Source organism: Notothenia rossii (genome assembly GCF_949606895.1).
Source record: "Notothenia rossii genome assembly, contig: scaffold_58, whole genome shotgun sequence".
NCBI classification, from domain to species: Eukaryota; Metazoa; Chordata; class Actinopteri; order Perciformes; family Nototheniidae; genus Notothenia; species Notothenia rossii.
The window spans coordinates 106,505-128,560 of NW_027640126.1; the positions used below are offsets into that span (position 1 = coordinate 106,505).

General features: G+C 40.5%; 2 protein-coding genes across 2 annotated transcripts; one reads left to right on the plus strand and one right to left on the minus strand.

Annotated features, from left to right (window-relative positions):
* The first annotated feature begins 267 nt into the window (after nucleotides 1-267).
* Nucleotides 268-18,023, plus strand: LOC307027056 (ubiquinone biosynthesis protein COQ9, mitochondrial-like). Its single transcript, XM_079695244.1, has 5 exons — nucleotides 268-546; nucleotides 750-834; nucleotides 15,498-15,653; nucleotides 17,377-17,430; nucleotides 17,664-18,023. Exons 1-3 carry the CDS (start codon nucleotides 380-382, stop codon nucleotides 15,585-15,587), a joined length of 342 nt encoding a protein of 113 aa, XP_079551370.1. The 5' UTR covers nucleotides 268-379; the 3' UTR covers nucleotides 15,588-15,653; nucleotides 17,377-17,430; nucleotides 17,664-18,023.
* LOC307027058 (chromodomain-helicase-DNA-binding protein 8-like) lies at nucleotides 2,649-5,930 on the minus strand. The gene is made up of 6 exons (XM_079695245.1): nucleotides 5,912-5,930; nucleotides 5,714-5,815; nucleotides 5,439-5,537; nucleotides 4,460-4,927; nucleotides 4,170-4,322; nucleotides 2,649-2,814 (listed from the first exon to the last, which is right to left on the minus strand). Exons 4-6 carry the CDS (start codon nucleotides 4,547-4,549, stop codon nucleotides 2,731-2,733), a joined length of 327 nt encoding a protein of 108 aa, XP_079551371.1. The 5' UTR covers nucleotides 4,550-4,927; nucleotides 5,439-5,537; nucleotides 5,714-5,815; nucleotides 5,912-5,930; the 3' UTR covers nucleotides 2,649-2,730.
* Nucleotides 18,024-22,056: the final 4,033 nt, after the last annotated feature.

The window sequence follows — 22,056 nt, forward strand, 5'->3', positions numbered from 1 at the left end:
CTGTATTATACTGTTTATTTGTATACCTGATCTATATAGACCTTTTTATCTCTATAGTAAATTCAATTTCTACACTGCTGTTTATCATGTTTATACCTCCTTGTAGTGTTCATAGTGTCAATACTGTCAGATGTGTATATTTATATTATACTGCAAATAACACTCCACTAGTTGTTTAACACTTCTAGTTAGATGCTAACTACATTTCGTTGTCCTAGTACCTGTACTCTGTGCAATGACAATAAAGTAGAATCTAATCTAACAGGCAGAGCCCACGTTTGGCATTGGCTCCCTTTTGGTAGTCAATGTTGTGTCTCTTCTTGACCTGCTTTTTGTTTTTATACACACACATGGTTATTTTCCTGCTGTATGATGCATTATGTGTGTGTTGTGTTGGTACCAGATGCTGGGCCTGTCCTCTGCTTCCACTGGGATGTTCTATAACGGAGCTGGAGACCTGGTGCTGCACTTTGTCTCTCAGTGTAACTCCCAGCTGACAGATATCCTAGCTGAACAACACAACCAGGTCCCGCTGGGCCAGGCCGAGTACGTTAACACACACATTTGTACATCTACATGTTTTCATAAGCTGTAAATATATGTGATCTCTGTTCTGTATCTTTGACTGATTGACCTGAATGTTTTATGTGTATTATCTCGATGCCCAAGTCAAATTTCTCCTAAGGGAAAGCTCTATCTTAATCTTAAATAAACTTATTTCAGCTTTTGTCTTTGAAACTGTGTTGCAGACCTAAGAAGACTGCTGAGTTTCTGAGAGATGCTGTGGAGACCAGACTCAGGATGTACATCCCTTACATTGAAACCTGGCCACAGGTACACTATTACAACCTCTGTTTCTTCTTCCATGTTTGTATTCTTATTACTAGCAGAGGTCAGAGTGGTACCTAAAAGCGTGATTAATGTGTTTATAATGAGGTATGTTGAAAGTTTCCAAGGCTCTTCTTACCTGGCTAGATCACAATGGAAGTGTATTCTGCAGACATTACCTGCTGCCCTCCAGGTTATGTACAGAAATTCAGATTGAAAACACTGTTCATTAACTATCTCTAATAGCAGCATCACTTTTCAGTATAATCAATCTATGAAATACTGGGTCTGGGCTGAGGGATACTTTAAATACTGGTCAACATGCTGAGGTCCAACGTTAAATTAATGTCACAGATAAAAGCTGTACAGTTACAGGTGTCATCACACTGTGTGCATCTTAGCGTCTTTTTCTTATTGTTGTTGCAGCAACCTTGTCTCAGTGCAGCAGAAAGGTTAGGTTCTTAGGTAAGCTACATAGTACGATAGTATGGCTTTATTACTTCCCTCCAATTTAGTTTTGTGATTTTCTAGTGTCATCCATTTGCCCACATTAGCTCTGCAACAAGATTCTTAAAAATGTGCTTGTTGCATGCAGTTGCGTAGCCACCATACCTATGGAATGCCATTTAAGCCAAAATTAAATAAATAAATAAATACTTCAATAATTAAATAAATACATATATATATATATATATATATATAAATATGCCTATGAAATAAATTCTGAAATAATGAGGCAATAAATATGTATACATGTACATTTAAATACACATTTATTTATTTCATGGGACTTTTATTTCATTATGACACATTTATTTATTTATTTCAAGAGACTTGATTTCATAATGACACATTTATTTATTTCAGGTGACTTGTATTTCATGATGAGACCTTTCCATTCCTTATATGCAAATGAACGGGGCGTGGTTAGCTCACAGATCCAGAGACCCAGACCAAAGCAACAGCACCACACTGACTACTCGATAATAGGAAGAAAATGGAGGAGAAGGACTATAAGGCAAACTACTAAATTCTCAGAGTCAGACATAGCATGTAATCTGATACTCTAAATTTCACCCGCCAGAAATGTTCGCTTCTTCTTCTTCGGTGTAAATTGTCCGTTGGCAAACCAGTTTACTTCTTCTTCTCTCGGTTTTTTGGCGGATTGCAAACAACTTTAAGGTGCATACCGCCACCTACTGTACATGAGTGTGAATCATCATATCATTCCATATCTTAATTCATGGACGTATCTATGATCAAATAAATAAAACAAAACAACAATCTATGATCTTTCCTGACCTAATGTTAGATAATTTTACCTACCCCAGTTTCACTAAAGGTAAACAGTGCCTTTCTGGTAGCTCTTTCTCCCTCTCCTTTTGTTCCCAAAATACCAACCACACTCCATTCCCTCTCTGCCTCTAAAACGTTATCCTTTAGTTTTTCTCTTTAAGCTTTATAGATGTTCCACAGTTCCTACACTTGTCACTGTTACTTTTCCCCATGACATGCAGCGTACCATGAAATGCTGTGTGATTTATTCTGAGTCCAGCTATCATCATTTCCTCCCTTCTGTTTCTTTCTTTATAAATATTTGTCTGCTGGCATACCAGCAGACCAGCATTTATCTATCACCAGCTTATGTTAGTATTAAATATACAATGTATTCTGGTAACTATCAAAATAAAGACATTGTATAGTGTTCATAACAGTATTTTTATTTAATAAATTATACTTAATACAATAATATTACAAAAAAAACCTACATCTAAATAAATATATCATCTAAAATAGATGATATTGATTTGATTTAAAAATAACAAATATAATTCAAAATGTAAACGGCAACAAAGAAATTGTAAACATTCTTTTTCTTGTTAATATCCATTATCTTCTCTGTTATGTATCTTCTAGTCTTTGCCAATCTGGCCAGCATTTCTTGGTCCTCCACGTCTTTGTCGTACAGCCACTGCTTGAAGCAAACTGAAAATAAAAAACAACAATGTTTTAATAAATCGTATTAAATTATGTGATGATAGAACTGCAAACAGAATAGCTGTAACTTTAACAAAATAAATAACTCAGTTACCTCTAATCATTAACCCATGTTTGTATCATTGAGTTAATTCTGTGTGTTGCTGCTAGCATACATAATATATACCTGACGTGGAAACGTTACTCGTGGATGGGGCTACAGAGCTATTAGAAAGACAGTCGAACCTGGTGCATTCCTCCGTCTGGATGTGGTGCACTTTTGCTAAATGTTTAGACAAATAGCTCGTGTTACCGCCCTTACATGCTAAATTCTTATTGCACTTTTGGCAACGAGCATTTTCCACCTCAAAACCAAGTCCCCAGGAAGTGCACCGAACTCAGGAAAATATTTGTTGTGTCCAAACGGCGGTACTACAATTTCCTTATCAGTCTGTGACGTCGACCGGCCCAGAAATAATTTTTCCCCTTGACTAACAATTGGGAAAGAGACGTCTGTAAATCGGTGGATAATCTTTTAGAAACTAAATTAACTACCCAGTATGAACTATTGTATAGCCCTAGAATCATTAAGTCCTTAAAGTTGTAAAATGCACTAAAAGCCGAATCTAGATTTATTCTCTCTCTCCATTCTTTCTAGTGAGCCGAGAGTGTGTGCTCGGGGGGCGGGGCTTAAGGGGCGCATGCTCTGTGAGCGCACAAACGGGTTCTTCTGCTCTGACAGCCAGGCATGCTGGGTAATCTGTGACGTTTCATTCTCTCAAAAGTTGGGCCATTTTGACTTCATGCGCCAATGAGCAGCTCTCATAGGAAAGAACGAGACCCCTCCTCCGACGCTGTATCCAGTTCTTATTATACATCCATGCTCAAGACGGGTAACATAACTACCCTCGTAGCGCTTAGTTCTCTCCGCCATGTGCTTGTGTGCGCACGCCTGTGTGTGTGTGTTGCATGCATGTAGCAGGTTCTGTGTGTAAACTGCCCCACCCCCTCGCACACCGACAGGGGAGAGAGATCTCTCGTCTGGATTGGAAAGATCGAAAATAAATCATAGACGCACTTTGTAGTCTTATTGCATCTTAGAAACGGAGTTGGCGACAGTAAGACTGCGATATAATGTTTATGTAGATATAATACATATGACATCTATTTTTGAAATGTCTCCAGTACCGATCGATAACGTGGACCTTAACGGTACCACGGTCTTCAATAATTCAGCCCCGGGGCCCGTTAATACTGGGACCCGGTACCCATCCCTAGTTTTAATTATTACATCATCAATATTACATTTCAAATAACCAAGTACTTGGTATCTCACAAAGTGGCTAGTGCTGGTAAGAACATACCTGGTGATGGTGATGATGGTGGCTCTTCGCTGCAGGATCTGGTCGGTCCTCCTTGCAGAAGCGATTGCCTTCGTCGTTCTCGTCCATGATGGCAGCGTAGGCTCCTTTCCTCAGGAGGTCCTCGATCTCCTCCTTGGAGAACTGCTGGACCGGCTAAAGGCGATGCAGAGAGACATTTACACAAGTGGATTTAGAAAACTATTTTCGAAAATAAACTAAGCGTACTGCAACAGCGACTGACCCAAAAATGACTTGGCATCTATAAATATGACAGATTTTCTTTTTCTCACCACGTTGTTGTTGTTGCCTTCTTTGTTACCACTCATGCTCTGCAGGACGGCATGGTCCAGCCCGAGCTTCAGACTAGCTTTATCCAGCATTTCCCTCTCATAGTTTCTAGTGATCAGACGGTACAACTCCACCGCCTTAGACTGTCCAAAACGATGACACCGAGCTTGAGCCGGAAATAAAAAATTGAAAGAGGGGGTCAAAAGAGCATCATGTGCAGTTGCTGTTCAACGTTTTTAAGCATTAAATGGGAAATATACACTTAAAGAACCGAGGGAATAAACGGAAAGACTGTTGTTGTTGTTGTAGCCCTATTGAACTATCTTTAGGAGAGACTGAGCAGATATATATATCGTACCTGCAGGTCATTTTGAGGGTTCCAGTCAGAGTCGAATATCACACAGGTGTCCGCAGCAGTGAGGTTAACAAGCTCTTGATCAGGTGTTTGATGTGGGCTGGCATGATCCTTTCTGCAGCGATAAATAAAGAAAACAAAGAAGACATTATTAATAATAGTAATGATGGTAATAACAATCATATTAGTAAAACTATTTATATAGCACTTACACAATTGCAAAGTGATTCTCACAACAAAAATAAAGAACAAAACAATATCAACAATAAAAAAACGAATGATTATAGGAATGTTAAGAGACAAAGAAATTATAAACACTCTGAGAGGCCGACTACAAAAGGTAGACTCAATGGCTCTTGATGACATCAATGAGCAGTCCCAAAACATGCTGCTGTATAAAAAGAAATAGGTCCTGATTTCTTCTATTTGGTGTTGGATGATTTGTTGTATTGATTGCTGATGGATGTTAAGATATGTTTTACAATTAAAACAAAAAGATTATTGTATTTGGAATCAAAAAGTTTACAAATCGTAGTTTTAATAAAATGACTAGCAATATAGGGTTTATTCAACAGCGGTAAAGCATTAAGTTGCTAAATTAACGTACACTGAACTGTAAAACTTACCACTATTTAGGAAATGACCTGATCAGAAGGATTGACTAGCAAGACAGCAAAGAGGTGGAGGAGGTCTCTGTCATGTACAACCATTGGTAGATGTTACACCTGAAAGAAAGATAAGGAAATAAGACAACACAGGAGGACAAACATCCTTTTAAGTAAAAGGCCAAATCATCATCAATTTACATCTTTCAGTCTTTATAATGCACTGTTGGAAATGACATTCCAAATGCTAAATTCAAACTCAATACCATAAATAACTGGGTACCAAAGTGCTTTACCTGATAGAACACGTTCCGCACGGAGCAGTAACCATCCGGCTCGGCCTTTTGCTGCATATCATCTCTTCCCTCTCCACTGTTTCCAGTAGATCTCTACTGCCTCTGTCCAATAAAACAGAAATGCCCCAAAACAATCATATTTAAAAAGTTAAAAACAATAACTTGCTTTTGGCATTCAAATGTATTAGAAAATCTCACCTTTTTCCTGGATGTCAGGATTCCCTTCAAGTCCGCAACCAGTCATAGCATAGGACTTCAAATGCAAAGCCTGAACGATGACAAGAGCGAGACTTACATTTTACAAGATAAGTAATACCAGAGCAGTGTGTACGACATGCAGAGAGCAGATCAAATCCCTTACAGACTCACACACTTTGGTGATGTCCTCATCTGATAATGATGTTTCATTTTTAGCAGCAAAGTAACATTACTCAAGGTATATGTTGGACCCAACTCATGTACTGTATGTTTTGCAACTCCTCAACAATGGTCTGTATAGTTGAGTAGAAACAAACTGTCCCTACAGTCTCAGGTAGATTAACAAAGAAAAGTTTGCAATGAAGCACAAAACCCCTCTTTGTATTAAGCTAGCTGCCACAGAAAGTACAGCTTAACATGCTAACCTGGTAGAGTTAGCTAACGTTAGATAACTTCATGTCCAACTAAAAACCTCTAACGTGCATTACATTGACGATTTTAAACACAACTTAACTCTCTCAACTTGTAAAATAACGTTAATTTAACATACCCTTAATAACTACATCACGTTTTTCAGGGGCAACACAAACTGCATAAAACGTTAGCTGCTAACTGTTGTTAGCTAAGACAGCTAGCTCGTAACAATAGCCTCCTAGCAAACTTAAGGTTACGTTAACATTAACTTAACGTTGTAAGAAAGCAAAACGAACCTTCGAGAAATATTTTACTCTCAGACTGGGTGTAATCGTGTAGCGTTGCTTACGTTGCGTTGCCAGAAGGACTTTTAGCTGTTTCCCAGTAGAGACTAGAGAGAGCTGTCAGAGCGGTTGCTCTCAGAAGAGCAGCATTGGGCGGACCAGATAAGACCAGAGAAGAACCAGTTAAGCACCAGAAAAGCACAAGAATGGTTCTTGAACCGGTTTGGTTTATTGGCAGTTTGCAAACCACTTAAGAGTACTGGAGTGTGAAACAAAAGCTATTGAGTCAGTGTTGTGGTGCTGTTGCTTTGGTCTGAGTCTCTGGATCTGTGAGCTAACCACGCCTCGTTCATTTGCATATAAGGAATGGAAATGTCTCATCATGAAATGTCTCATCATGAAATACAAGTCACCTGAAATAAATAAATGCGTTATTATGAAATACAAGTCATCTGAAATAAATAAATGTCATTATGAAATACGATTCTCTTGAAATAAATAAATGTGTCATTATGAAATAGAAGTCTCTTGAAATAAATAAATATGTCATTATGAAATAAAAGTCTCTTGAAATAAATAAATAAATGTGTCATTATGAAATAAAAGTCAGCTGAAATAAATAAATGGTTGTTTAAATGTACATGTTTACATATTTATTGCCTCATTTATTTATTTCAGAATTGATTTCATAGGCATATTTATATATATATATACACTGAACAAAAATATAAATGCAACACTTTTGTTTTTGCTCCCATTTTTCATGAGATGAACTCAAAGATCTAAAACATTTTCTTTATACACAAAATAACCATTTCTGTCAAATATTGTTCACAAATCTGAAAAATCTGTGATAGTGAGCACTTCTCCTTTGCCGAGATGATCCATCCCACCTCACAGGTGTGGCATATCAAGATGCTGATTTGACAGCATGATTATTGCACAGGTGTGCCTTAGGCTGGCCACAATAAAAGGCCACTCTGAAACGTACAGTTTTGCTTTATTGGGGGGGTCCGAAAACCCAAGGGTTAAACCCTAACCCTAACATGTCACCCATTGAGCATGTTTGGGATGCTCTGGATCGGCGTATATGACAGCGTGTTCCAGTTCCTGCCAATATCCAGCAACTTCGCACAGCCATTGAAGAGGAGCGGACCAACATTCCACAGGCCACAATCAACAACCTGATCAACTCTATGCGAAGGAGATGGGTGACATGTTAGGGTTAGGGTTAGGGTTTAACCCTAGGGTTTTCGGACCCCCCCAGACCCCCCCCGATTTTTGGTCGAGCCAAAGTGCTGTACATATAATAAAAATAGCCTACAGTAGAGACACTTTGCAGTGGCGGCCGGCCCATAGGGGCGCTAGGGGCGCCGCCCCACCTCTTCCCACATTACAAATTAAAATTAAAAAAATTAAATTATTATTATTATTTTTTTAAATATATATTTTTTTAAATATATTTTTTTAATTTGAATTTTTAATGAACAAGGTAAATATTATATAATTGGCATCAGTAAAATGTATAATCTACAATAAAATCTAGTTTAAAATGGTGTTACGATGTCTAAAGTTACTGATAAGTCACATGTTTCCTGCCTGGCCTTGCCCGTGTATCATTACCCTCTCTCGTCTGGGCGCTAAAAGAGGAGCCCTCAACCAGTGCTGCAGCAGCCACTAGCAGCTTACTGTTGCTATCTGTAAGCTATGGCTCCGAAACATAATTTCAGCCAATCAGCGTCGTCAAATCTGATGATCACCGGGCGCCAATGTCAGCGCCCGGTGTAGGGTTATGGCTAGAAAGGATCCGTCTTGTGTAAAACTCTCGCGAGAGTTTGCGAGTCACGTGGCTGAATGTTTACGTTTGACAGGCAGCCTTTCAGTTACGATCGTTAACATCAGTGGGCCACAGCAAATGATGGTGAGAAGCTAAACTATCTATTAATTATGTAAATTACAGGGAGTGTGATTGTAACTGTGTGTGACTAGCTGGATGCAAAGAGGTAAACACTGTCTTTTGTTTCCCATGCTTGCTCTTCACACACACACACACACACACACACACACACACACACACACACACACACACACACACACACACACACACACACACACACACACACACACACACACACACACACACACTATTGTAGTTGAGTTTTGACAGCATCCATCAAACTAGATGTGTTGCCTTAATGGTCTGTTTTCTAATATTTCTGTGTTTCTGAACCACGTCTGTGTCTGCATATAATGTTCGTATTTAGTCTCCTCAGGGTTCCCGCGGGGTCTTAAAAAGTCTTACATTTGATAATCTGAATGTAAGGCCTTAAAAAGGTCTTAAATATGACCAAAAAAATAAGAAAGGTCTTGAATATGATTTTAGAAGGTCTTAAAAATGATCGGATTTGAAAGGTACTTCTGTGTTGCGATAGCGTCTAAATGTGTTTTGGGGGAAATGTCCGGGCTGCAAAGTAACCAGTACGGTAATAGCCTTTTAGTTCCCCCCAACAATTTGTATTGAATTAAATCAACATGGAACCAGTAATCACTAACTTTGTTTCCCCCGGCCCCTTATTGGAGAGCACCCAGCTAGTAACCTAGCAACCAAGCTTCAGCTTACGGCAGTCAGAAACTCATGTATCTTCGAATCTACTTACAAATTAATATGGGGAAGTGTCAGTTCAACCGTATTTGGTTGGAAAACATCTAATTTATTGCTTGGTTGAAACCAGTGGAGGAACGTGTTTGAAGCCCGCCGCACCATTTGAAAAATAAATAAGCGTTTGTTTTGCTAGTGCAGCGTTAGCTAGTGGAGCGTTAGCTAGTGCAGCAATTCCCGCAAAAACACCGGGGGACCTCCGGGCGACGTTTGGGTCCATGTTAACCCTAAAAGCGGAGGTGCTGGAGACGCTAAATACCGTAGCTAAACACCAATCATACAACAGCAACGATGAAATAGTGTAGCCAATTTAATTTAAGGGGTAATTTCTCAAAATGTTCCCCGTGTGGTTTATTCAACATTACAATAGCCCCACCTAAAATAATTTCCACCAGCCGCCACTGCTTTACAGCTAATACAACAGCACAGATTGTTCAGAATATCAGTATGAGAAAAAACGACACCCTCTATCGTACAAGGAAAAACCTCCGGAGAAAACACACAGTTTAAAGGGAAAAAATTGGAGAAACCTCAGGGAGAGCAACAGAGGAGGGATCCCTCTCCCAGGACGGACAGACGTGCAATAGATGCCGTGTGTAAATCGAAGAGATAATACATTTTACAGCGTAGGTAGACCAAATGTTTGGAAAAGCATGTGTCTGTAATAAGTACTACAATCCTGTGGGAGCCTTCAGGGAGGCAGCATGACGAGACCCAGGCAGGACCGCAGAAACAGGTTCAGCCAGGAACCGAAGTCCACGACTTAATCCAGAACTCAGGATAGAGGATCCAGGACACAGGACCACAGCAAGAAGATCAGCCTCGTCTCCGGATCCCGGCGTAGATATAGACAAAAAACAAGAAAACATGTGGCTGGGTTAATCGGAACAAGAAAATACACAGACACAGACAGACAGACGGAAGAACAAACACTCCCTTAGAATAGGTTGAGGGCAAAGGGTAGCAAGTAAGAGAGTAAGAAACATAGGTGGAGAGGCACACTCAGGGAACAAGGTCCCCACTGGAGCCTTAGTTGGAAATTGATGAGTGATAGGGAGGTACGCTGTGTCTACGAATCGTAACACTCCCCGGCCGCTGTTAACAGCATTCCAACTAACTGTTCTTCTACGCACAAAATTGTTATTATTATTCCGCCGGGTTATTTTGGCCCTCTTCTCCTCCCGCATTGAACATCGCAGAAACTCCGTTCAAACATCAAAATGTTCAGCTCGGTCGGGAATCGATTGCTATTACTTTTCTCATTCATAACTTTCATAATTCCAGAGATACATCCCATAATACATCACATTTTTAACATTGAAGTCAATGGAGGAAATCTTCAGACTTCAACAAATCTTCATGCGACTTCAACTGCTAACTGTTCATTCATACTTTCACTCAGAAACCTCATTCCAACTTTAAAATATTACACATCTTTCTGACATTATTCGTCTAAAACAACTTCCAAATCTGATTCTTACTTTTAGAGATATTAAACATTGTTCAGACCTTGTTTTAGAGGTTTTCTTCACATTTTAACATTAACTAGAGTGTGTGATGTCACAGCTAGAAGGTATAAAATCTTGAAATCTGCCTTCATATATATTTTTAAAACTGCCATAATTCCCAAACCCTACATTCCTGAGACATAATTTATCATGACAAATGTAGGAAAACATGTCGTAGCTTGAAAAATTACAAATAATTAAGCAAAAATAATTGGACAAAATGCTTTTTGAGGTCATGAAGTGACAAAAACGTTCAACATTCCTCCATTAAACCACATTGTAATTTCAGGCAGATATTTCCTCACGGCAGCAGCCGTGGCACACCTTTAGTTAAACTGCCAAAAAGGCCACATTATCAACCCGAAACTACACAAAAATTACACTTCAGATACTCAACTTCCTTGACATGCTTCACGTTTTGAAATTTCACAGATATCTGTGACGGTTCTTCCACAAAACGTTCACATGTAAGAGGTTCATCTCTCATTCAGAACAGTGAAGCCTTTGAAGTCTGGGCACCTCGTTAGCTCAACTATAAACACCTGTGCAATGGAACACGATGATGTCATCACTCCAACTGACATGCTCAGAGCAGCAGACTTCTGATAGCAGTGTGCAAACAGTCCAGCCGTGAAGACATCTACGGGACAGTTTTGAGATTTCTTCAAATGCCATGGAAACACAATGCTCGCCTTGAAACACGGTTTTCTCATAACTTCAGTGAAACTGCTCCAAACGCCCCAAAACTTCTCAGATTTGGTAACGATGCAGCCATCAACGCATCTAAGTGTATTATGGGGTGTCATCAAATGCCGTTGCCATGGCGACAGATCATTCGCCATCAAGTTAGTTCAGAAGTTTGCAGTTCAAATATTCTGCTGCTTTTCCAAGCCTTTTTACTTTCTTTTCTTCTCTCATCACACATTCAAGCCCCCAGTGTTCATGTATCATTTCAATCTCAAGTCTTCACTTTCTTCTTACACATTACATTTCAGCATAGCAGTTTAGCATCAGCTTTTCAGCATAAAGCATTCCCACAAGCAATTTCTTCAGGAATTGCATTCTCTAGTTCGCTGACGTTGTCCGTGTCAACAGGAGTGACAGTCCGCACACACACAAGACCGCAATTATGGCAGAAGCAAAAAAGCCCAAAATATATAATTTTCACTCCGAGTGGGAGGATGATTAGTCTTGTATCTATTCCAATTTCAAAGTCCATCTGTCTCATCTGCAATGCGAGTGTGGCTTTATCGAAGAAGGGTAATTTAGGAGCGGCATTTCAAAACGGTGCAAAAAACGCTACGAGACGGAATTCCCTCCTAATTCTGCCCTACGCTCCCAAAAGGGGAGCGACCTGAAAGGACAGCTAAATGCACAGCAGTCCATTTTCACCAGGCCCAACAACAAGAGCAAGGCTGCTACCATAGCATCTTATAGACAAGTTTACGCGCCAAAACACGGGTAGCGCCATGACACTACACAAATGCACTTCATTTCCGCCGGAAGTCTTTTGCACAGCGTCTGTCGGTGTAAACCGATGTAAACAGTCAGACGGGCACTGGTGTAAACACAGCGATTTCGATGCTAACAGTGATGCTAGCTTGGGAACACGATTCTACTTCTTTGACTGGAGATGGCGTTACTCTCCCCCACCCGAATTCAGTGCAAAACTGGGAGGATAACATGACGACGTGGCCCAGCATAAAACCAAAATAAACTGCCTTATTTAGGTCATGCCCACAGGAGCCAACAGTTGTCTGTTGTTTACATAATGCACAATTTACATGATCTCTTTATGCTGTGCAATATATCATATGTGCCTGTACTGTTTGAGTGAAAATAAAGTTTGATGTAATTTAATTTCATTATTGCACTGTTATTGCATTATTGCATTTCATATGTTCCTTAGAGTGCTACAATTTCTTTTAACACAGTTCATCATTCATATTAAGCTCATACTGTACATAAATAACACTGAATGAATTAATTGTTGAGAGGAAACTAAAGAAATGGCTTCAACAAGAAAGATCACATGTTTAATCCTAACAGGTATTACAAATTAAAATATAAAAGCAGCCCACACAATTACATCACTATGAAAATATTCATATATAATATTAAAAAATACAATGCATGCAGTATTTGTTGTGTTTATCTGTATTTAATGAACAACATGGCTGGGTGCTGGGTGCTGGTTTGTGGTCGTAGCACTCTCTATCTAACCACTCGTTCAGGTGCTTTCTCGAGTGATTGCAACCAACTACCGCACACGTAGTTCCCGAACCACTTTTCTTCATGTTGTAATTGTTATATCCTCTTTGTCTCTGCGATATCAGTGCTTTGTCGGCACAACGGAGCTAGCTAGCAAAACAAACCCAGTCCGCCAAAACGGAAGTGCATTGCATCGAAGGGAGGAGTTCAGGATGTAGAGCGGAAACGGCTCAATAACTTGTGTATCGTGTCAGTCACGTTTTTGCGAAACACACAGGGCCGTGGGAAGTAGGGGTGCTGAGGGTGCTGCAGCACCCCCTGGTGGAGGACAGGGGATCTGCACTTCCACGAGATATAATAAAAAAAAAACGAATTTTCAGCCTTGATGTAACAACATTCATAATTAAGTAAAGATAACACCCTTTTCTCCGGTTACATTTTCCATTTGCCCTGTACGATGGGCGCTGTGAGTGATGAAGTGGGGGATGTTGGCTTAGCAGGCGCCCGCAGCTCACAGCCAAAGTGAGAGAGATAGAGAGAGGGGATACCGCGGTACCGGCGGGGATTGTTGTTAGCTTCTGCTGCGCTAACGGATATAAGAAGCTGTTTCTACAATAATGTGGAGGGAGGGTCCTCTCCTGTCAGACTGAGAGGCTCAGTGAGGTAAAGGACTCTGAGGGCTTAGATAGTTCACTTTAGTCGAAGTTATCTCAGTGGGTCTCAAACGTTTTGATCACAATTTATGTTAACAAATATTTCCAAGGCACACCTTTATAATTATTAGGATAAATAAAAACAGATTTGAAATCATTCCAATGTATACTATAGGACAGTAAACCAAAAATATCGTTTAAAACTGGAGAGATTTTAAAATATAAATAAATAAATAAATGTTAACTTGTAAAATAAGATATGAATGAACAACACAAATAAAATAAGTTACATGTATTTGTTATTGGCTATGGTAGGTTATTGGAAATGTTCACATACCTGCTTATTTGATTGATAAAATGCAAACCGATCTTTTTCATATGGGTGTTTAGAGTTGTACCCCCTAGATCAGTCTCTAATTGGGCGCTCAAAGTGCACCAAATTGAAGCATTTTACTTTAAAATGTTTTAAAAATCTTCCCGGGGGGGTACCCCCGGACCCCCCTAGAGGATGTGAAGTCCACCCCTCCAATTAAAACATGTTATAATATATAATAAATTTGAAGCCTTGTTATATAAGCTGTCCAACATGTCAATATATTTCTCTTTTTGCAGTGTAGTGGTCTTTTGTAGAGGTTTTTCATTGCCAGCTAAAATATTGCCTTATAGGGCAGCACATTGGTCAGAACCAGCCCTGGTGTCATCCCCACAGCACCCCCCATTTGAAACATGTTCCCACGGCTATGGACATGAAGTCTTTCAAAAACGGGGAAGTTGTGAAAGAAGCATTCCTGGAGGCTGTCAACGCGCTTTTTGGGGACAGTAAAAATAACAGTAGCATTTCAACAGGTTTTTGATATAATAAAAACTCAAGTTAGATACCGTTATTAATCAGCTGTAAGTTTTTGTTTGTTTGAACTTATTCATTATATTTATTGTACACAATGGTATAAGAATGCAAACATTAAGATCTGTTCTGTTTAAATTGATTATAGTCTATTATCAATTCAGGTTAAGAAACTAGTGTTGCTTGCATCCTATTTTAAAGGCATTTCTTTTTATACTCTAATAAAATGTAACAAAAAATGGGTTTGATTCTATTAATTTTGTAGGTTGTGACAGTGCACTGCAACATATTTGATTTAATTTATTTTGGTCTAATTTATTTTTATTTATCATATTAATATATGTTTAGTATGGTTTTGGAAGTGCGCTCCAATATATTTGTAGATCTTGTTTATTGGTAAAATATTATTTGTTTTAAAGTTCAATAAATGGTCAATGAATAATCCTCAAAATAATCGTGATATCAATTATTGACCCAAATAATCGTGATTATGATTTTTGCCAAAATCGCACAGCCCTAGGTTAGAGAGGGAAATGTTCCAGAGCCTGGGGCCCGCTACTGCGAATGCTCGGTGCCCTCGGGTTTTGAGCCTAGTCTTAGGCACTATCAGCAGCAGCTGATCAGCCGACCTTAACGGCCCGTCAGTTTACATTAATGTCACAGATATGACTTGGTACTGATTATCTGGCAGATACAAACATTGAATCAATACTCCGCTTAAATTAGGCTGTATAAACCAGAGCGATAAAAGTGATGATTTGAAATTAAGTAGGTGATAAACAATACTCTCTCAACTCAGCAAATGGACCTGTTGACGTTTGATGGACAGACTGAATATTATCAGTTGTCCTGTTTGTAAAAAGGCCTTAAACAATGCCAGAGCCCCTACTGTGTTCCTGTTAGTGTTTACTTCCTGTCTGTCTTCTTCTGTTGATTTCTTTGACATCCAACGCTCTGTCTTTTAACCTCTTTCCTTCTCCCCCTCTCTCCCCCCTCCCCCCTCCCTCCTGCAGATGAACTGGTACACCAAACGTGCGGCACTGACGGGCATCTACAACACCACCGAGCTGGTGATGCTGCAGGACTCCTCTCCTGACTTCTAGGACACCTGGGACTTCCTTGACAACCGCATTCAGGATGTGGTCAACATGGCAACCACCGCCAAACAGGTAGAGAGCCTATATAACACTGAAGAGCTACAGAAGGGTTATTGAGAGGAGCTGTTTAAGACTCCTTTTGATACTTTAAGTAGGAATACCCAGCTCTGTGTGTGTTGACAAAAACAATCTCTCATAATACGGCAAATTTAAATCTCTCTGGTCATAATATCTGGTGAAAATAATTCCCCTAAGCACAATTTGAAATGTATGAATGATAAGATTAGATGAGTCATCACTAGCTGCTCTTGTCGGTGCAACGAGACTGTGGGAACGGCACTATTTGCTGTTCACATACAGCGTTTTGTGCGTACCTTGAGGATGTCATTGTTTATATTAATTTTCCTACAAATGACATTTGACCTGGGTTTGCCCTATTTGTCAGATTAGTTGAAATATTCACTGACATGTTCACCGGCATGATTTCTTTACTAATTGAAAATGTCATATTGGTCTTAATTCTGCCAAAGAAAACTGAAAGATAAAAATGATTTGATTCATCAGGGTGTCCGCGGGGTCTTAAAAAGTATTAAAAGTTGATAAATCAATTTAGCGAAAATTAAGGCTATTAAAAAGTATTAAACGGCATTTTCTAAGGTATTAAGAAGGTCCACAGCAACAACAACATGAAACACCCTTTAATTTACTGAAACGACATGTCGGAAACCCCCTCAAGGCGGCCCCATGCATAGCGCGCCGTAAAATGCTGCTTCTTAATTTAAGTTTCGTTGCCTTGCTCCGCTCTGTGGGGAGGAGGGGAGGGGAGAGAGTCTGTCGATGGGGATCAAAGCTGTCCGGTCCCACATGCTAAGTGCTAGCCAGAAAGCCGCGGCGTTTAAGTCCCGACTCTCCCGATGGCCAATCCGTGCCTCCCCTGACTGTACGTCGCTGACACACACCGCTGCAGTGCAGGCTCTCTGCACGGAGGAGCCTCGGAGGAGCTGCGGAGTCCGGGTGATGCTGCTCCTCTAAGGAAGAGACACATGTTCACTAAGCCAAACTATATCCGGTCACAGAGATCTGCTATTTTAAAGTAAAGTCAACACATATCGACCCTAAATATAGTCTATATTAAGAACGAGAAAAGTCTTAACATATATATCGTTTTTTGTAAACATATGACAAATGTGTGAGGGTGATGACGTCAGAACATCGTCCTATGCTCAGGACAGCCCCAGCCCAATTTAACCCCTGGGTATTTGTGAGGGAGCTCCTATGGCATTACCCTGCTGAAGCTCACCAAAGTTTAATATATTTCATAGTTCAAAGTTTTGTCAATTGTTTTGTTTATTTGTCAAATACTGGTTTCTGAGGAGTTTTACTGGAATGAAAGAGCACAGTCTACAGAAGCAACAAAGCAGCATAATGCATTAAACCTGACCTTCACAGAGAGGTTGAAGTTAATGTGGAAAGGAGGCTTCAGTAGTCTGTCTGCACTCTGTTTAGTTGTGCTATCTTACAATCAATATAGTAAATGTGAGGTAAAGTGTGTTGCCAATGTAACCGGTTAGAACTTGAAGTTGCGATGAGTTCTTAAAACGTATGGAAAGGGTCTTAAAAAAGGTCTTAAAAGGTATTACATTTGACTTCAGGATTCCTGCATATACCCTGTTCATACAAATTCAGGACAATGAGTTCAAAATGAAGCAAGAGAAACAGGGAGTCTAACCTGTGTTTAAATGTAATTTTACCCAATTTCAAAATAAATGGTTGTGTGTTCCTCTGTATTCTTTAGGTGCAGGCGACTGGTGAAACAGTGGTGCAGGGGCTCATGGGAGCTGCTGTTAACGTAAGTCTTGTTTATCATTCACTATTTTAAAGTAGTTACATTAGCAGTCATTCTTCCCCTCGTCCACCTGTACACACAGTCTAGTCTAAACTCTTCATTTGGAACCAGACAGTCATTAGTATTACATTTTTTATTCAATGCCTTTTTAAAAGGTATGATTACTTGTAAAGCCATTTGAATATTGATAGAAAGTATTGATAGAAATTAGGCTGATTTTGGTCTTGTTTTTACAGATGAAGAACCGGGCTGGGCTCTCATCACAAGCTCAAGATCAACTCTCTTTTTGCTCTTATATCTGAATAACTGTAAAGTCTGAAAGTATTGAATTATGGTTTAAATTTTTCACAGGCTGTATAGAACGGCCTATTGCTGTTTTACTGTAAGACCCTGGCTTGCCTTGTTTTGCCCTGTCCAATATTACCCTCCTGCTCAGATTATGTTTTCCCTTTGGACACAATGATCTGTCATTTTTTTGGATGGAGACTTCAACAAAGCAGTTCTATATTGTATATTTAATGTTATGGTTTTTGTTTTATTTTTCTGTTTATTTTGAAAACAGTCATTTATTATAAAGGTTGAGTCCTGGCAGTAGAGTTTTGCAGTTTAAAGACACTTTTATTTTAGACTCACTATTAGAAAATATATTGACAAAAAAGCAAAACTTCAGCATTGTTAATCCGTGTATCTACGGACCATTTGTTTTTCTTTATTAAACAAGTAAACGGAAGAGCCTCCGATACCTCATTCACACCAACGCAACTCCGGTTCAAGCTCCGTGCTAGAGCTTTTCAGGTTCAGAACCGGTTCTTCGGTTTAGCTCCGGCTCTTTTCACACCGCCCAGAGTCCGACTGGTGCTGCGTCATTGCGTCATCATTTGCGTCGTGACGTAACCGTTTGCTTGCCTGCTTCATAAAGCCAAACCGCGCGGAAACCCCTCACAACTGCCACCGACAACAACAACAACAACAATGGCCGATTGTGCTCCAGCTTCCTCTGTACCTCTTCAGAAGACCATATTCCCAGTAAGTAGCTGGTCTCTTCAGTGGACCACTGCTGCTTGTTAAGTTTCTCCATCGTTGTGTACAAACTGGATAAAACGCCGGCTTTTTGTTGTTGTTCAGGAGTTGATCCCGCCCCTGCCCCCGACGTAAGTGTGACGTATGCGGTGCTTTTGCTCTGGCCGGACAATTTTTTGGTGCTTGAAACGAACCGGATTCCGGAGCTAAGAGGCTGCTCCGCTGCGGTGTGAACAGGAAAACCCCGTGCTTTTCAAGCTCCAGCTCCGAACCGGCCCTGAAACACCATTGGTGTGAATGAGGTATCAGAGGCGTTTTTGCTTTTTACCTTGCTAAATGGTCTAATGGTCAGTGGAGCGAGGGGCGGGCGAAACTTGCATAAGTGATTCCAAAACAAAAGCACTCCTATGCTAAAATACACTTTGAAGCACTAAAAAAAAGTCGGGCCCCCCCAACACAAGTCAGGCTCAGTGGCGGCACCAGAGATTTATTTTGGGGGTGCTGTGGGGTAGCTTGACGTTTCATAGAGGGTGCTCAAATATTTAGGGTTTCCCATTAAGGTACAGGTCGCTACAGTGGAGTTTTCTACTGCAACAATCCCCACGCATATACACAACGTACCCGCAACTGTTACAATGAATCAAATCAAATCAAATCAAAGTTTATTTATAAAGCACGTTTAAAAGCGATTTTTGGTCGGGCCAAAGTGCTGTACATGTAATAAATACTACAATCACATAAAAAACACATGACTATAATCACAATAAAAGACAATAAATTACAACAGATATATAAAAAACACAGGGAAAAGTAAGGAGTCGTGCTCCGCTCTGACTAAAAGGCCAGGGAGAAGAAGTGTGTTTAAAGAGTAGATTTAAAAACCCCTAGGGTCTGGGCCGACCTCACATGGAGGGGCAGAGTGTTCCAGAACCTAGGGCCAGCTGCTGCGAAGGCTCGGTGCCCTCGGTTTTTAGCCTGATCTTGGGAACTATCAGCAGCAGCTGGTCAGCAGACCTTAAAGCTCTGGCTGGGGTGTAGCGCTGGAGGAGTTCAGCTATATAGGCCGGAGCCAGCCCATTTAGTGCTTTAAAAACAAATGAAAGGAGTTTAAAATCAATTCTGAACCGAATTGGAAGCCAGTGCAGTGAGGCCAGAATTGGGGTGATGTGGTGTTGGGGCAGAACCTCTGCTCCACGCCGTTCCTATTTAAGCGGGTTCTCAAAAGAAGGAAAAATTCAAAGCAGCCAGGATAAGGGTTAAACAATAATCAGTTTTAATGGTAAAAAATACAATACATCACCTAATCACCTAATCACGAATCACTCTGCCACAGCAGCTTCAAAATGCAGAATGCTCCGGGCCCAAGTTCTACCACCGCGTGAGACACGTCTCAGGAACGGCCAGTCAAAAACAAGAGCGCCGATCTTCAAAATGATCACAACATTTATACACAGGTGGGGAGGAGTTGTATCGCTTGCTCCTCCCTAGCTATTTGTTATTGGCGAGTTCACTTCTGAGCAAGCTAGCCAGTGAGTTGGCAGTGTTCCATTGGTCGGTTTCACTTCTGGGCGGGACCCCAGGCAGTGAGTCAGCAGTTTGTTGATTCCATCTGTTTCGCTCCTGTGCGTGTGTGTGGTGTGTTTCTGTCCCTCTCTGCCATTAGGAAGATCCCCCAATCAATGATTTGGAGTAGTATCATTTTACAGACAGAGGACTCTTTAACAGAAATGAACACATATCTTATCATGTAGCTTATCACACAACAGTCACATGTTTTTCTCTATAAAAGCCACAATTCATATGTTTTAAACGTCCTGGTCCCATGACATCCATAGGATTAGCTAACTAACTAAGGTTTCATAGCCTAAGGCCATCTCTGAACTTCCTTTCACCTCAAGTCAGCTCACAATAATCATGAATATACAATGAATAACATTGATTAGTCAGAAGGACTATTGTCTCATTAACTGTGGCACCCAATTCCCAAGGCCTTTTTATGAGTTTTGCAAGAAACGCACATTTCAACACACCAACATCCTTATCGTTTCTTAACTAATGCATGCTGGACATGAACCACTAATTAACAGGACTTTAACTGCATTATATCTGAGGCAAATCTCCCTTTGGGTTAATCAATATTGGTTTTAGCAATTAACAGAGGAAGCCAGAAACTCAGGGCCTCTCCCGATGTCTGGGAACGGCAAAGCAGATGTCAAAGGTCATTTGCATTATGCCTGCTCACAAATAGCCAAAAAAAATATCCTTTTGATTACACATAAAAGTGGAAGAAAAAGACTATTGCTTTAATTTATTATTACTAAAAATGGGACATTGTTTCAGGAATATATGAAAAACCTTTCTATATTTAAAGAGGAAAAATGTACTTTGTCCCTTCAAATTTAACACACACGAGTATATGAGAATTTAACACACACGAGTATATGAGGTGACATTTAAAATAAATATATCACAGTGGTCACGCTTTTTTGTGGCCAGTGAGTAGACGTGCAGCTGCGTTCTGCACTAGCTGCAGGCGTTTAATTGACGCCTCGTCCATACCCACCTACAGAGCGTTGCAGTAGTCCAACCTCGAGGTAACAAAGGCGTTAATAACCCTTTCCAGATCTTTAAAAGATAAAAACGACTTGGTCTTGGCCAATTGTCGTATTTTAAAAAAGCAGGTTTTGACTACGCTGCTGACCTTCTTATCGAATTTAAAAGCGCTATTGAAGGTCACTCCAAGGTTCGTGACAGAGGGGCGGATGTTTTTATTGAGGGAGCCCAGAATATCAACCTGGGAGGCTGGAAGTTGTGGTCCAAAAAAGATAACCTCAGTCTTGCTCTCATTGAGGTTGAGGAAATGTTGGCTCAGCCAGGATTTGATCTCTGCTAAGCAGTCCATCAATAGCTGTAATGAGTTGACATTTGAATTGAGTGGCAGATAGATCTGTACATCGTCAGCGTAGCAGTGGAAGGGGATGTTGTGTTTTGTGAGAATTGAACCTAGGGGCAGTATGTACAGTAGAAAAAGGATGGGGCCCAGGATAGAGCCTTGGGGAACCCCACAGGTAAGAGGGGCTTTGGCAGAGGAGAAGGCACCTAGCTGCACAGAGAAGCTACGGTCTGTCAGGTAGGACCTGAACCATGCAAGGGCAGAGCCTGTGATGCCAGCGGACTGTTCAAGCCGTGACAACAGGATGCTATGGTCCACAGTGTCTAAGGCAGCTGTCAGGTCTAACAGCACCAGGACAGCTGGGCTACCTGAGTCGGCGGCTAGGAGCAGATCATTAAAAACTCTTAAAAGGGCTGTTTCAGTGCTGTGCATGGGTTTGAAGCCAGACTGGAACTTTTCATGGATGCCATGCATGGTTAAAAAAGACTGCAGCTGGGCGTAGACTACTCGCTCCAGGGCTTTAGATAAAAAAGGTAACTGGGAGATGGGCCTAAAATTTGCAAGAATGGAAGGGTCGAGATTTTTCTTTTTAAGTAGTGGCTTGACCACGGCATGTTTGAAGGCAGCTGGGACACATCCTGAGCTAAGAGAGGTATTTATAAGTAATAAAATACTTGCTCCAACTGATTCAAAAACATCTCTGAGAAGGCGAGAGG